General features: G+C 44.1%; 1 protein-coding gene and 1 long non-coding RNA gene across 6 annotated transcripts in view; one reads left to right on the forward strand and one right to left on the reverse strand.

Moving 5' to 3' along the window:
* The window catches only part of LOC125969394 (syntaxin-3-like), a 75,058-nt gene that overhangs the window by 17,070 nt on the left and 43,727 nt on the right, over positions 1–14,261 (forward strand). For 4 of the 5 annotated variants that reach the window (XM_068650706.1, XM_049721391.2, XM_049721392.2 and 1 more), the window contains 5 exons: positions 5,442–5,512; positions 7,980–8,088; positions 8,337–8,410; positions 11,996–12,130; positions 14,085–14,195. In XM_068650706.1, the coding sequence (XP_068506807.1) occupies positions 5,442–5,512; positions 7,980–8,088; positions 8,337–8,410; positions 11,996–12,130; positions 14,085–14,195 (500 nt within the window). Of the gene's footprint in view, positions 1–5,441; positions 5,513–7,979; positions 8,089–8,336; positions 8,411–11,995; positions 12,131–14,084; positions 14,211–14,261 lie in introns of those variants that run through there. The other variant, XM_068650707.1, reaches the window with a different exon arrangement.
* LOC125969427 (uncharacterized) lies at positions 1,890–4,970 on the reverse strand. Its single transcript, XR_007481570.2, has 2 exons — positions 3,772–4,970; positions 1,890–3,496 (listed from the first exon to the last, which is right to left on the reverse strand). It is a non-coding gene; the product is annotated as an uncharacterized lncRNA (long non-coding RNA).

Below are 14,261 nucleotides of genomic sequence, written 5' to 3' on the forward strand. Positions count from 1 at the left end.
TTGGGGAACCGAACCGCACTCGGGCGGCGACTTGGGGAACAGAACCGCACTCGGGCGGCGACTTGGGGAACCGAACCGCACTCGGGCGGCGACTTGGGGAACAGAACCGCACTCGGGCGACGACTTGGGGAACAGAACTGCACTCGGGCGGCGACTTGGGGGACAGAACCACACTCTGGCGGCGACTTGGGGGACAGAACCGCGCTCGGGCGACGACTTGGGGAACCGAACCGCGCTCGGGCGGCGACTTTGGGAACAGAACCGCACTCGGGCGGCGACTTGGGGAACAGAACCACGCTCGGGCGGCGACTTGGGGAACCGAACCGCGCTCGGGCGGCGACTTGGGGAAACAGAACCGCGCTCGGGCGGCGACTTAGGGGACAGAACTGCACTCTGGCGGCGACCTAGGGGACAAAACCGCACTCTGGCGGCGACTTGGGGGACAGAACCGCACTCTGGCGGCAACTTGGGGGACAGGACCGCACTCTGGCGGCGACTTTGGGGAACCGAACCGCAGTCGGGCGGCGACTTTGGGAACCGAACCGCACTCGGGCGGCGACTTGGGGAACCGAACCGCACTCGGGCGGCGACTTGGGAGACAGAACCGCACTCGGGCGGCGACTCGGGAGACAGAACCGCACTCGGGCGGCGACTCGGGGGACAGAACCGCACTCGGGCAGCGACTTGGAGGACAGAACCGCACTCGGGCGGCGACTTGGGGGACAGAACCGCACTCGGGCGGCGACTTGGGGAACCGAACCGCACTCGGGCGGCGACTTGGGAGACAGAACCGCACTCGGGCGGCGACTTGGGGAACAGAACCGCACTCGGGCGGCAACTTGGGGGACAGAACCGCACTCTGGCGGCGACTTGGGGAACAGAACCGCACTCTGGCGGCGACTTGGGAGACAGAATCGCACTCGGGCGGCGACTTGGGGAACCGAACCGCACTCGGGCGGCGACTTGGGGAACCGAACCGCACTCGGGCGGCAACTCTAACCTGAACCGCACTCGGATGGCGACTCTGGAAGTCCGTACAGCAATTGGTGGCGACTCTGGAAGTCTGTGCCGCGATCGGCGGCAACTCTCGAAGTCCGTACGGCAATTGGCGGCGACTCCGGAAGTCTATACCGCGATCGGCGGCAACTCTGAAAGTCCGTACCGTGATCGTCGGCATTTCAGAAGGCGTGGCTGTGCGTAGCGGCAGGAGCCATCACGCGCCGCAGCAGTGGGCGTGGGGCCAGGTGCAGCTGGCTCAAAGTCCGGCGACGACCACGGTTCCGGCGTTGCTGGCAAGAAGTCCGACGACGGCCGTGGGTCCAGTGACGCCGGGGTGAGGCCCGATGGTGGCCGCGAGTCTGATGGCGGCCGCGGGTCCGGTGTCGCTGGAGCGAAGTCTGGTGGCGGCCGCGGGTTCGGAGTCGCGGGAGCAAATTCGACGGCAGCTGTGGAGCCCACGGCGATGGAACCTGCTCAGACGTGGATCGGGCGTCGCCGTGGAAGCTGGTGGTGGAGGGGGGTCCAAGCGCTGGTCGTTTTGGTGGTCGGATCATTCTGTCACGATCGGGTGGAAATGGAGCAGGACGACCAAGTGCAGCTTGGACCAGGGTTTATTGGTGAACTCAAAAAAGGCAAACTAACAGACTCGGCAACTGACATGACCTAACAAAACCTAACAACAAGACTGACCGAAAAAGACGTGAAACAAAATGACAGGATGACGTTACCAATGACATCATGACGTTAACGCATGACAATGATCCGATAGGGCGTGAGGGGCAGACAGGACTTATATACATGACAGGTAACGAGAGGCAGGTGGGAATAATCACACTGATCATGGGTACACAAAACTTCAGTATCAACAACGTGACAAGCAACTCAGAAAATTAGAATATTGTGATAAAGTTCTTTATTTTCTGTAATGCAATTAAAAAAACAAAAATGTCATACATTCTGGATTCATTACAAATCAACTGAAATATTGCAAGCCTTTTATTATTTTAATATTGCTGATTATGGTTTACAGCTTAAGAAAACTCAAAATATTAGAATATTTCCTCAGACCAAGTTAAATAAAATATAACAGCAAAACAAAATCAGCTCAGTGGACTAGTGGTAGAGTGTCCGCCCTGAGACTGGAAGGTTGTGGGTTCAAACCCCGGCCGGGTCATACCAAAGACTATAAAGATGGGACCCATTGCCTCCCTGCTTGACACTCAGCATTAAGGGTTGGAATTGGGTGTTAGATCACCAAATGATTCCCGAGCGCGGCACCGCTGCTGCTCACTGCTCCCCTCTCCCCCAGGGGATGAATCAAAATCACACGGGGATGGGTTAAATGCAGAGACAAATTTCGCCACACCCAGATGTGTGTGTGACAATCATTGGGACATTAACCTTTTAACTTTAAATCAAACATTTGAAAATTTCCATTAATGCACTCAGTACTTGGTTGGGAATCCTTTTGCACGGATTACTGCATCATTGCGGCGTGGTATGGAGGCAATCAGCCTCTGGCATTGCTGAGGTGTTATGGATGCTCAGGATGCTTCAATAGTGGCCTTTAGCTCATTTGTATTGTTGGGTCTGGTGTCTTTCAGCTTCTTCTTCACAATACCCCACAAATTCCCTATGGGGTTCAGGTCAGGAAAATTGGCAGGCCAATCAAGGACAGTAATGCCATGATCAGTACACCATTTACTGGTGGTTTTGCCATTGTGGGTAGGTGCCAGATCATGCTGGAAAATGAAAATCATCATCTCCATATAGCTCTTCAGCAGATGGAAGCATGTAGTGCTCTAAAAGCTGCATTTACCCTGGACTTGATGAAACACAGTGGACCAACACCAGCAACTGACATGGCTCCCCAAACCATCGCTGACTGTGGGAACTTCACACTGGATTTCAATCAACTTGGATTTTGCTCCTCTCCAGCCTTTCTCCAGACTCTTGGCGCCTTGACTTTCAAAATGAAATACAAAACTTGCTTTCGTCTGAAAAGAGGACTTTGGACCACTCTGCAACTGTCCAGTGCTTCTTTTCCATAGCCCAAGTGAGATGCTTCTTCCATTGTCTTGAGTTCAGAAGTGGCTTGACCATGGGAATACGGCTATTGTAGCCCATTTCCCGAACACGTGTGTGAACAGTGGCTTTTGATACTTGGAATCCAGCTTCAGTCCACTTTGAAGCTCCCCCAAATTCTGGAAGCGACTCTTCTTCACAATGCTGTTAAGGGTGCGGTCATCTCTCTTGGTTGTGCAGCGTTTCCTGCCACATTTCCCCCTTCCAACAGACTTTTTGTGGATGTGCTTTGAAACTGCACTCTGTGAACAGCTTGCTCTTTGAGAAATTTATTTTTGTGTCTTACCCTCCTGATGGAGGGTGTCAATGATGGTCCTCTGAACAGCAGTCATATCAGCAGTCTTCCCCATGCTTGTGATTTAGTTTACTGAACCAAGCTGAGTGTTTTTCAAGGCTCAGGAAACCCTTGCAGCTGTTCAGAGTTAATTAGACGATTCAAGTGATTAGTTGAATACCCTACTAGTATATTTTTTTATGATATTCTAATATTTTGAGATAGGATATTTGAGTTTTCTAAAGCTGTATGCCATAATCAGCAATATTAAAATAATAAAAGGCTTGCAATATTTCAGTTGATTTGTAATGAATCCAGAATGTATGACATTTTTGTTTTTTCAATCGCATCACAGAAAATAAAGAACTTTATCACAATTATCTAATTTTCTGAGACAGTCCTGTATATTGTACCTCGATGGCTGCACAACACCAAAAAGGGAACGAGTCCAAATCTTTACAGACAGCAATGGAACGCAAACATGCTGTCCTCCAAACGGTGACAGCACGTACAACACCAACAGGAAGTGCCACCGTCAAACGGGTCCCCAGTGCAACAAATCAAGTACATACTCAGTACTGGCCCAGGTGCAAATCACAATCCGCGAAAGAAACTCTGAATACAAAACATGCATACAATAATAATGATAATCCAAACAAATTAAATGACAAATATAATTTGGCAGTTAAAGTCTCTTCCTTCAGCTTGACGAAATCTAGTACCGCAGGTGTCCACCAGCAAGTTCGAGGATTGCCACTATGATAGGCACCACCCACCTTATGGCCACAGTTCCGATCAGATGCCCCAACAATGGTGATATGAAATGTGATTCAGGGTTAATGTTTTTGACCTAATCTCAAAATTTATGATTGGAGCAAACACAACACTGCTCATCATTCAAAGTAGTACACAAAGGCTATTGCTTACATTTATTTTAAGAAGCCAAATTATTTTTAACAAGTGTTTGAAGGTGATTGGTTCAGCCACATCCTGTCAAACAAGGAGTGCACATTTACAACAATATGAGCTCTGTTATTTTGTTTTACTTCCATCCATCCATCTTGTTCCGCTTATCCGGGGTCGGGACGCGGGGGCAGCACCCGAAGACGAAGGGAGGCTACCCTATCGTTCACCGGGGTGAACCCCAATGTGCAGGCACCAAGCCGGGGGGCAATAAGTATGCCCACACCTGCTCAACGCCTCTCACCGTGGGCAACTTCAGAGTGGAAGAGAGTCCAGCCTCTCTCAAGAGACCTTGTACCAGACCCCAAACTGTGTGTGGAGGCAAGTCCGACTATGTCTAGTCGGAACTTTTCTGCCTTGCACACCAGCTCCGGGCCTTTCCAGCCAGAGAGGTGACATTCCATGTTCCAAGAGCCAGCTTCTGCAGCCGGGGATCAAACTTGCCAAGGTCCCCACCTTTGGCTGCCGCCCAGCTCACTTAGCACCCGACCCCTTTGGCCCCTCCCACAGGTGTTGAGCCCATTGGAAGGGGGACCCACGTTTCCTTTTCGGGCTGTGCCTGGCCGGGCCCCATTGGCGAAGACCTGGCTACCAGATGCTCGCCTTCAAGCCCCAACTCCAGGCCTGGCTCCAGAGGGTGGGCTCTGGTGACCCGCGTCCGGGCGAGGGAAAAAGAAATCCATTTATTGTATTCTTCATAAGGGGTTCTTGTGAGCCGTGCTTTATCTGGCCCCTCACCTAGGACCCTTTAACCATGGGTGACCCTGCCAGGGGCATAAAGCCCCAGACAATTGGCTCCTTGGATCATTAAGACACGCAAACCCCTCCACCACGATAAGGTGACGACTCACGGGGGAAGTTTTACTTCACCATCCAAAAATGTTTGTTATCCAGTGGAGTTGTACATTAATCATGGAAAAGCTTCTGAAATTGTATTACATCTGGCATTTGAACACTGTTGTGTAGAATATTTATCTAATACTTATAAATAATACTATTATAACTGTATTATAATTGTAACTATTCCACCAGGAACATGTTGATGTTTTTCTTGAGAAGTAAAAAAGAAAAAAGATTTCACGTATGTACTCATGTACAGTATGCGCAAATATTCAAACAGGCATTGAACACCAGCTCGAGACAAACAAAGATGAGAGGGCCTCTGCTGACCTCAGGATAAGAAAATCACAGGTTAGAACAGCAAACATCTAGAGCGGGGGTGCTCATTAAGTAGATCTAAGGTAGCGTCGGCTGCTCTAATGGCTTTACCTCAGTCACTGCCAGTACTTCCAATTTTTATTGATATTGAGTGGAGCCTCGGTTTTCGAACGACCCAGTTCTTGAACAAATCGGTATTTGAACAAACAATTTGAGATTTTTTGCTTGGGATGTCGGACGAAATTTCGGTTGTCGAACCTCGCGAGATGAGCCGAGAGGACCTGCATGCCAACTGACTCAGTTCGTTATTACATTCTCGTTACTCTGAGGATTGCATCAACTCTGATCATGCCTCCAAAGGAAGCAAGTAGGAGCAGTAAAGCTGATCATGGCGAAAAGAGGAAAGTAGTGCGCAAAACGGTTGAATTTAAAAAAGACTTAATCGCAAAATATGAGTCTGGTGTGCGTGTGTCACAGTTGGCGCGGGAGTTTTGCATGGCAAAATCGACAATCAGCTCGATCCTAAAAAACAAAGACGCTCTTAAAGGAAGTGATGTTGCAAGAGGGGCGGCTGTGCTTACCAACAAACCTTTGCTCTTTGTTGTGTTTTTTTTCCCTCAATTTAAAAATGTATCTTTTACTATTAGAATGAAACACACAAGCGAGTTGCTACACATACAGCAATACATTCCCCAGCCTAGCCTACTCTATTAATTCAGTTTATTATTTATATTATTTGTTTATACATTACCTACTCACTTATTTATGCAGTTTATGGCGTAAAATAAGGAAAAAATGCTTTAAAAAAGTGGGGTTTTTTTGGCTTGGAATGGATTATTTTTTTCCTCATTATTTGTAGTGGGAAAACATGATTCAGAATCTGAATGATTCACTTCTCGAACAGCCTTCTGGAACGGATTGTGGTCGAAAACCGAGGCTCCACTGTAGCTGCCTGCCAACGGCATTGAATGCGTTAAAAAAAGCATACTTCCGCTTATTACCCAATGTTACTTGATTAACATACAGGGCAGCCAGTCATACGCTTGTTGCATGCCTTTCGGTGCCTTACCATAGATGTACATTATATTTACATACATATTATTTGGGGCAAATACCATTTTATAAGTAACTTGTATGCTTAAAATTGTGGGCACCCCTGACCTAGTGAAAAGCAGTGTGGTGTGTTCTTATTATGTACTATACATTAAATCAGTGCTCTAGGATTGCTTGCATGGGTAATATATTACTGCGATTACAATCTTCAAATGATGTGATTCTAAAACGCCTTGTGCTCTAATTATAAAAGAGTTTTTTCTTTTAATTGTTTATTGATAATTTGACAGAGAACAACATATTTTTTCCGAAACAATAAGGTGTGATTTACTCAACAGTTTCAAATGCGAAAAACAGGTGGAGACTTAATGGCTCCCACAAACAAAATGGTAACACATCAATCAATCAATCAATCAATCAATCAATCAATCAATCAATCAATCAATCAATCAATCAATCAATCAATCAATCAATCAAACATGTACTAACAAGGTGCAGCCAGGACAGCGTTTGCCAAATGCGCAAAATTGCTACACATTTCATTTTGTGCATTCTAAAAGGAGTATATGTAAATAGATTGATTTAGCAAATTAGTTAGATTAGTGATTCAAACCTGATTAAGGAATGAATTTTGCATCTTGCTTGTCTAAAAGCCATGTGCACAAAATGCAGCACCGCTGAGGCGCAGGCAAAATGGAAGGCAAGTGGCAACTTTGAAATACCAGAAACAAAACATTATCGCGACATATTCTATTCAGCCAAGCAATTTTCTAACTTGAAGCCAGTCACATGAAGGGGTCATTCACCTGTGAGAATCCTCCCATTCAATTCTGCAATTCCATTCATCTGGATAGCACTGTAACAATTGGTGTTGGCCTCTCCCAGACTTGTTTTTTGGGTGTACTCTAACAGGTTCATCCAGGATGTGCAGATGTGGACAGGTTAATTAAATAAAATATGGCTTTTATGTGGTTACTGTCTTCCCCCTAAATTATCGGCGCAATATTGTTCTTTCCTGTCGTACATTACTGTTTGCTTGCCTTCTCCACTCACACTTTCAATTCCATCAATTTAAACTTCATTTTATACCTACTGCATCTAAAGAGCAAAACCCTCTACACCGCTTTAAAATCTGTCGGTAGAAGTTTACACAATCTGTCAAGAGTGAGTGAACAAGTAATTTAGTAACTGATTATTAGGATCTTAGAAAACCCTTGGCAATCTTTTTAGATAATATACAACTCCCCCACCAACAACAGCTGTAATCGGTTGAAGTGAACATGAAATTTGGCACTCATTATTTGGGATCTCAATAAATCTGGCCCATTGTGACAATTGTCTGAGCATTCACATAATTGAAGCTATTCATATTATGATGAGGTCTTCATTTTCATCATCATTTTACACCAGTGAAAGGCAAAATTAACAAATTATTTAAATTCCACAGCATGCTATCTTGGCGAAGAAATTTGTAGAGGTCATGACAAAATACAATGAAGCGCAAGTTGACTTCAGAGACAAGAGTAAAGGACGGATTGCCCGACAGCTTGAGATCAGTAAGTTGCTTTGTATGCATGCTGTAGTTACCATTACAGTTTATGTAGAAAAATAAGATTTGTATCACGTAAACTCCTAAGCATCGGTATAATGAACACATCTTAATGCTGTGATGATATATTCTATAGTGATGTTTTTATGCAAGAATCTCAAACAACCTCAAAACAAGCAAACAAAAGCAAAGACAAAAAGAAGTGATTATTAAAACAAAAAAAAAGCTTCCTTTTATTTTTGTACTTAATTATAGCTGGCAAAGTAACAACTGATGAAGAACTGGAGGAGATGCTGGAGGGAGGCAACTCAACTGTCTTCACTGCTGGGGTAAATATACTTCTTGTACACATCCAGTGGTTCCCTGAAACAAGCGTTTAATTCATTTTGTCACCCCAGCTTGTAACTCAAAACACTCATATCTAAAAATCATATTTTCCCCATTGAAGTTCATGGAAATGCCAACAATCCGTTTCTAGCTCCCCTAACCCAAAAAATCACAGTGTTGTAATGTGTATGTTCATGGGGAAAAAATAGCACTAATATTGTACTAGAGCGGCACGGTGGAGCACTGGTTACCACATCCGCCTCACAGTTAGGAGGGCGCAAGTTCGATTCCACCTCCGGCCCTCCCTGTGTGGAGTTTGCATGTTCTTCTCGTGCCTGCGTGGGTTTTCTCCGGGCACTCCGGTTTCCTCCCACATCCCAAAAACATGCTTGGTAGGCCGATTGAGCACTCCAAATTCCCATAAGGTGTGAGTGTGGATGGTTGTTCGTCTCTGTGTGCCCTGCGATTGGCTGGCAACTGGTTCAGGGCGTCCCCCGCCTACTGCCAATGACCGCTGGGATAGGCTCCAGCACGCCCGCGACCCCTGTGGAGACAAGCGGTATAGAAAATTGATGGATGGATATTGTACAGTGGAGCCTCGGTTTTCGAACACAATCCGTTCCAGAAGGCTGTTCGAGAAGTGAATCGTTCGAAATCTGAATCATGCTTTTTCATTACAAATAATGGGAAAAAAATAATCCGTTCCCAGCCAAACAAAATGCTTTTTTATACCTTTTTTTCATTATTTTACACCATAAACTGCATAAATAAGTGAGTAGGTAATGTATAAATAAATAATATAAATAATAAACTGAATTAATAAAGTATGCTAGGCTGGGGAATGTATAGCCGTATCTGTAGCAACTCGCTTGTGTGTTTCATTCTAATAGTTAAAGATATCTTTTTAAATTGTGAGGGGAAAAAAAGCACATCAATTTTTATTTTTTTTTACCAATGAAAGACAATATTTCAAAGATCATGTGAAAGAAACAGCAAAAACATTTTCTTAATTTCAAAAAACAAAAACAAAAAAAACTACAGAAATTCCAATGAAAGATAACATGCAGTAAAAGTACTGTATCAAAGTTCGTGTGCAGCAAAAACAGCAAAAACATTTTCTTTCGTAATTTCAAAAAAACAAACAAAAAAACCCTGCAGAAATTCTAACGAAAGATAACCTACAGTATACGTACTGTATCAAAGTTTGTGTGAAGCAAAAACAGCAAAAACATTTTCTTACGTACAGGACAGGACGTATTTTCACCCCAAAAAAACGTTTATTGGTCCCCTCCCATAAAAACATCGGGAAACTCGATTAATTCATTTTTAAAATCAACCGTTTTGTGCACTACTTTCCTCTTTTCACTTGCTTCCTTTGGAGGAATGATTAGAGTTGATGCAATCCTCAGAGTAACGAGAATGTAATAACGAACGGAGTCAGTTGGCATGCGGGTCCTCTCGGCTCATCTCGCGAGGTTCGACAACCAAAATTCCGTTCGACATCCGAAGCAAAAAAATCTCGAATTTTTTGTTCGAATACCGATTTATTCGAAAACTGGGACGTTCGAAAACCGAGGCTCCACTGTATTAATCTAAAAAAAAAAATTTTTAAGTAATTAATAGTTTTTGTCGCACTGTCGATTTGAATGTTGCCCCTTATAGCATGCGTATCTTGGACACAGACGTATTGTAAAACACGATTATGGATCTCACTTGAGTTCTTGATAGACTTTCCTCTTTTCAGCAGCCATCATATTGCAGGGGGTGGGATTCACAATGTCTCACCTTCTCTCTGACCTCACCAATCCAGCACTAATATGTTAGGATTCTTATATTGTCTGTCTACATCAGTGGCGTCCAAACTTTTTGCAAAGCGGGCCAGATTTGGTCAGATGAAAATGTATAGGGGCTGACCATTCGCACTGACATTCCTCAAACCATTACCATTGTAAATGAACTTGTAAGTATGTAACTATATTCTTTGCTGTCTGCAGATAGGTTGATATTGCAAATTGCACTAATAAATAACTTAAAAATTAAAATAATAATAAATTAAATACAAATGAACAATTTTATGAAAGTTGAATGATTTTTTTATTAGATGTATTAAGTTTGTTTTATTATTGTTGTATTAATGAGAAGGGTGATATTGGTGTTTGTGACTGCAGTAAACAGGCCAGGTTGCATCATGTCAGACTTTTAATGCAAATTAAATCATTCTCCATTTTATCTTTTCTATTTCAAATTCATACGCAACAAATTACTTCATAGTCACAAAATAATGATCCATGTTCTTTTTATTGTTTGCGATCACTGTGAGTGGGTGGCGCGGACACGTAGTGGTGTGGAGAGCAGGGGTGGGCAATTCCGGTCCTCGAGGGCTGGTGTCTTGCATGTTTTATAGGTCTCCCTGCTGCAACACACCTGATTCAAATGATCAGGATTGTTATCCAGCTTCTGCAGACCTTGCTAACTATTTGACCATTTGAATCAGGTGCGTTGCAACAGGGTGACATAGAAAACATGCAGGACATTGGCACTCAAGGACCGGAATTGCCCACCCCTGGTGTAGAGTTAGTATGAAGTAGACAGCTTTCACCAGTAGTCCGTGTTTTTTTTTTTTTTGTCTTTCCCTGTGCAGCGTCATTTGCTGATTTTAGCGTCGCCTTAGTCCTTGGTGCGTGGACATTTGAATGAGGAAGTATCTGTGTCACTGGTTATCTTGCAAACGGACACCTGTGTGTGTGTGTGTGTGTGTGTGTGTGTGTGTGTGTGTGTGTGTGTGTGTGTGTGTGTGTGTGTGTGTGTGTGTGTGTGTGTGTGTGTGTGTGTGTGTGAACTGGGAAGGGACGGAGGAGACACGCTCGCAACCAATCGTGAGCGCGTTAGGACGAGTTTCATTTCTGTGGCTCGCTCTGGGTCGCGCAGGTCCCCGCGAAAGTGCCAGCGGGCAACTTATTATTGATTTTATGGCACAATGCTTCGGGCCAGCCTATATTTAGACTCTTCCAAGGTGGACGCGTCACAACCACATCAGTGACACTCTGATGAAGGCGGAAGAAACCGCTGAAACATGTTAGGTAATGCACCTAAAATAATTTGAAGTGAAGTGATTAAAAAGGAAAAACAAGATGAACTTAGTACAACTCTTCCAAGGTGGGGTGCTGCGAAATGGTAGCATAGTTCTGAGCCCTTGACAGTTCCCCCAGGACTATGAAAATAGCTGAACACAAATCCCAAATTGACAAGAAATGAATGGAGGATGAAGCTGTAGAAGTTCAAAGAAAAGAACGATAACGAAAGATCGATAACAAAAGAATGATAAGAACCAAACTCAAAGATGAGGGAGCAGATGGAAAAAACAGCAGTGCCTGAAAAAGTGACAAGAAAAAAAGCCTAAATTTCCCTCTATTGTTGTTTGTCCGCCCCGTCTTGCATCTGATGGATTCAATGAAGCAAGTTTTTTTTCTGTTTCTCAAAATGCCAAAACACGTTTGTCAAGCTGACTTGAAACTGTTCAGCAAAAATGTGTGAGTTGATGGGGGTTGGTGTGGTTGCAGGTTCAAAAACAATGTGATCTTTTTCAGATTATGGATTCAAAAATAAACCAGCAAGCCTTGAATGAGATTGAGGCTCGTCATAAAGACATCATTCGGTTGGAGAGCAGCATCAAGGAACTCCACGACATGTTTGTTGATATTGCTATGTTGGTTGAGAACCAGGTATGTGACAGATAAATAAAAGTTAAACAGATTAGTATTCTCTAAAGGAAGCTAATGTCAACCAAAAAAGTTAATTAGAATTTGTGTGCGTACACATTTTGTGTGAAATTTAAAAAAAAATATTCAGCATAACCTAAGTAATGAATAAAGCCTAAATCAACTATTAGTTTGTCATTTTATTCAATAACTGAGAGACAATGCAGTGAGGAGTTGTCATGGGCGGAATGGAGCAGGGCGACCAAATGCAGCTTGGACCAGGGTTTATTGAAGGGAAAAGGGTGGAACAAACAAACAAACAGGAGTGCATGGGAGGACTAACCGGCAGGAGCCCATGGGAGGACTAACCTGCAGGAACTAACAGGATGGGATAACAGGATTAACAAACATGATGGGCTAACAGAGACTTAACAGGGACAGACTAACAGAGACTTAACAGAATAATCCAACGGAGTGACACGCAGACAGGACTTACAAGACAGGTAACAAGGGGCAGGTGATGGTGATTGCACTGAATACGGGTAGACACAGCCGGGGAGGAGTGAGTGCACAGACACGGGACAGAGACACACGAGGAAACGGCGAGGAGCGGAGACGAGACGTGATAATACCCCCCCACGAGGGACGGTTCCCGACATCCCAAACCCCCAGTTAGCTCATCTGCCTCACAGTTAAGAGGGTGCAGGTTTGATTCCACCTCTGGCCCTCCCTTTGCATGTTCTCCCCGTGCCCGCGTGAATTTTCTCTGCGCACTCCGGTTTCCTCTCACATCCCAAAAACATGCTTGGTAGGCTGATTGAGCATTACAAATTGTCCCTCGATGTGAGTGCAAGCGCGAATGGTTGTTCGTCTCTGTGTGCCCTGCGATTGGCTGGCAACCGGTTCAGGGTGTCCAACGCCTACTGCTCGTTGACTGCTGGGATTGGCTCCAGCACGCCCACGACCCCTGGGGAGACAAGCGGAATAGAAAATGGATGGATAGATGGATGAATGAATTTGGACAACTGTGGATTTAGTTTTTAGTTTTTGCTTTTTCCCCAATTATATCTATTATACCAACTGTCAGGCAGTTGCTGCCAGTGTATGCATTGTTTCTTTGTCACCATGTTGTGTTTTCTTTTCTTCTATTCGCTCCATTAATTCGCTCAGCAGGTTGTTGTCAAAGAAGGAAAAGTTTAAGATGCCAAGCCATTATAATGTAGTGAACAAATTACAATAGGCAAACGTTTTTGCTAACTAGCAACAATGCAAGACCACACCTCACTGAGTGGTGAATCTCCACGTGTGCGCGCACGTAGTAGACACCGCACTCCTGTCAGGGGATTCAAAACGTCATAATGACAAGACACGGTGTTCACAAGTGTCTAGCAAACGTCTTTGTAACTTCGGATAAACCCTAACAATAAAACAACATTCGTCACATCCAAAGAAACGGTGTTCCAGAGTGTCTAGCAAACATCTTTGTAACTTCGGATAAACCCTAACAAAAAAAAACATTTGTTACATCCACATATTCGCAAACCAAACCTCTGTTCCTCTGTCAGATACAAGCCATAATGTTTTATCGAGAGAGAGAAAAAAGAGCACTTGTCGACACAGGGGGCTTGACAGTGGTGTAGCGACAGCCTATACATTTAAATCAATAATGTGTTATTTATTATTATTTCAATATCCACGATCATCTCTGCAAATTGGATTGATTCGAGTTTAAATTTCGTTAAACTGATTTTTACTAAACTGAGATGCAACGATGCAACAGAGGTCTTCTTAATTTTAATAATACCAGATCACCTCACTTTTAAACATGGTTTTACTAATCCCTGATAAAAGTTTAAATTTGTTGGTGCAACCCATTGTTAGTGCCGTGAACGAATGGCTCTGGAATCACAATTTTTATCTGTCATCTGGAGACTGTGTGCCTGTGTTTGCTCTTTATTTCTTGCCTTCCATTTTTTAGGGTGGCATGATCGACAGAATTGAAAGTAACATGGACCAATCAGTGGGCTTTGTAGAAAGAGCAGTTGCTGACACCAAGAAAGCAGCCAAGTTCCAGCAAGAAGCACGCAGGGTAAGTTTGGCTTGATTTTCTCAAGTAACTTATTTGAAATATTTCACTTGTTATATCTTACTAATA

The sequence above is a fragment of the Syngnathus scovelli genome, chromosome 5, assembly GCF_024217435.2.
Source record: "Syngnathus scovelli strain Florida chromosome 5, RoL_Ssco_1.2, whole genome shotgun sequence".
NCBI classification, from domain to species: domain Eukaryota; kingdom Metazoa; phylum Chordata; class Actinopteri; order Syngnathiformes; family Syngnathidae; genus Syngnathus; species Syngnathus scovelli.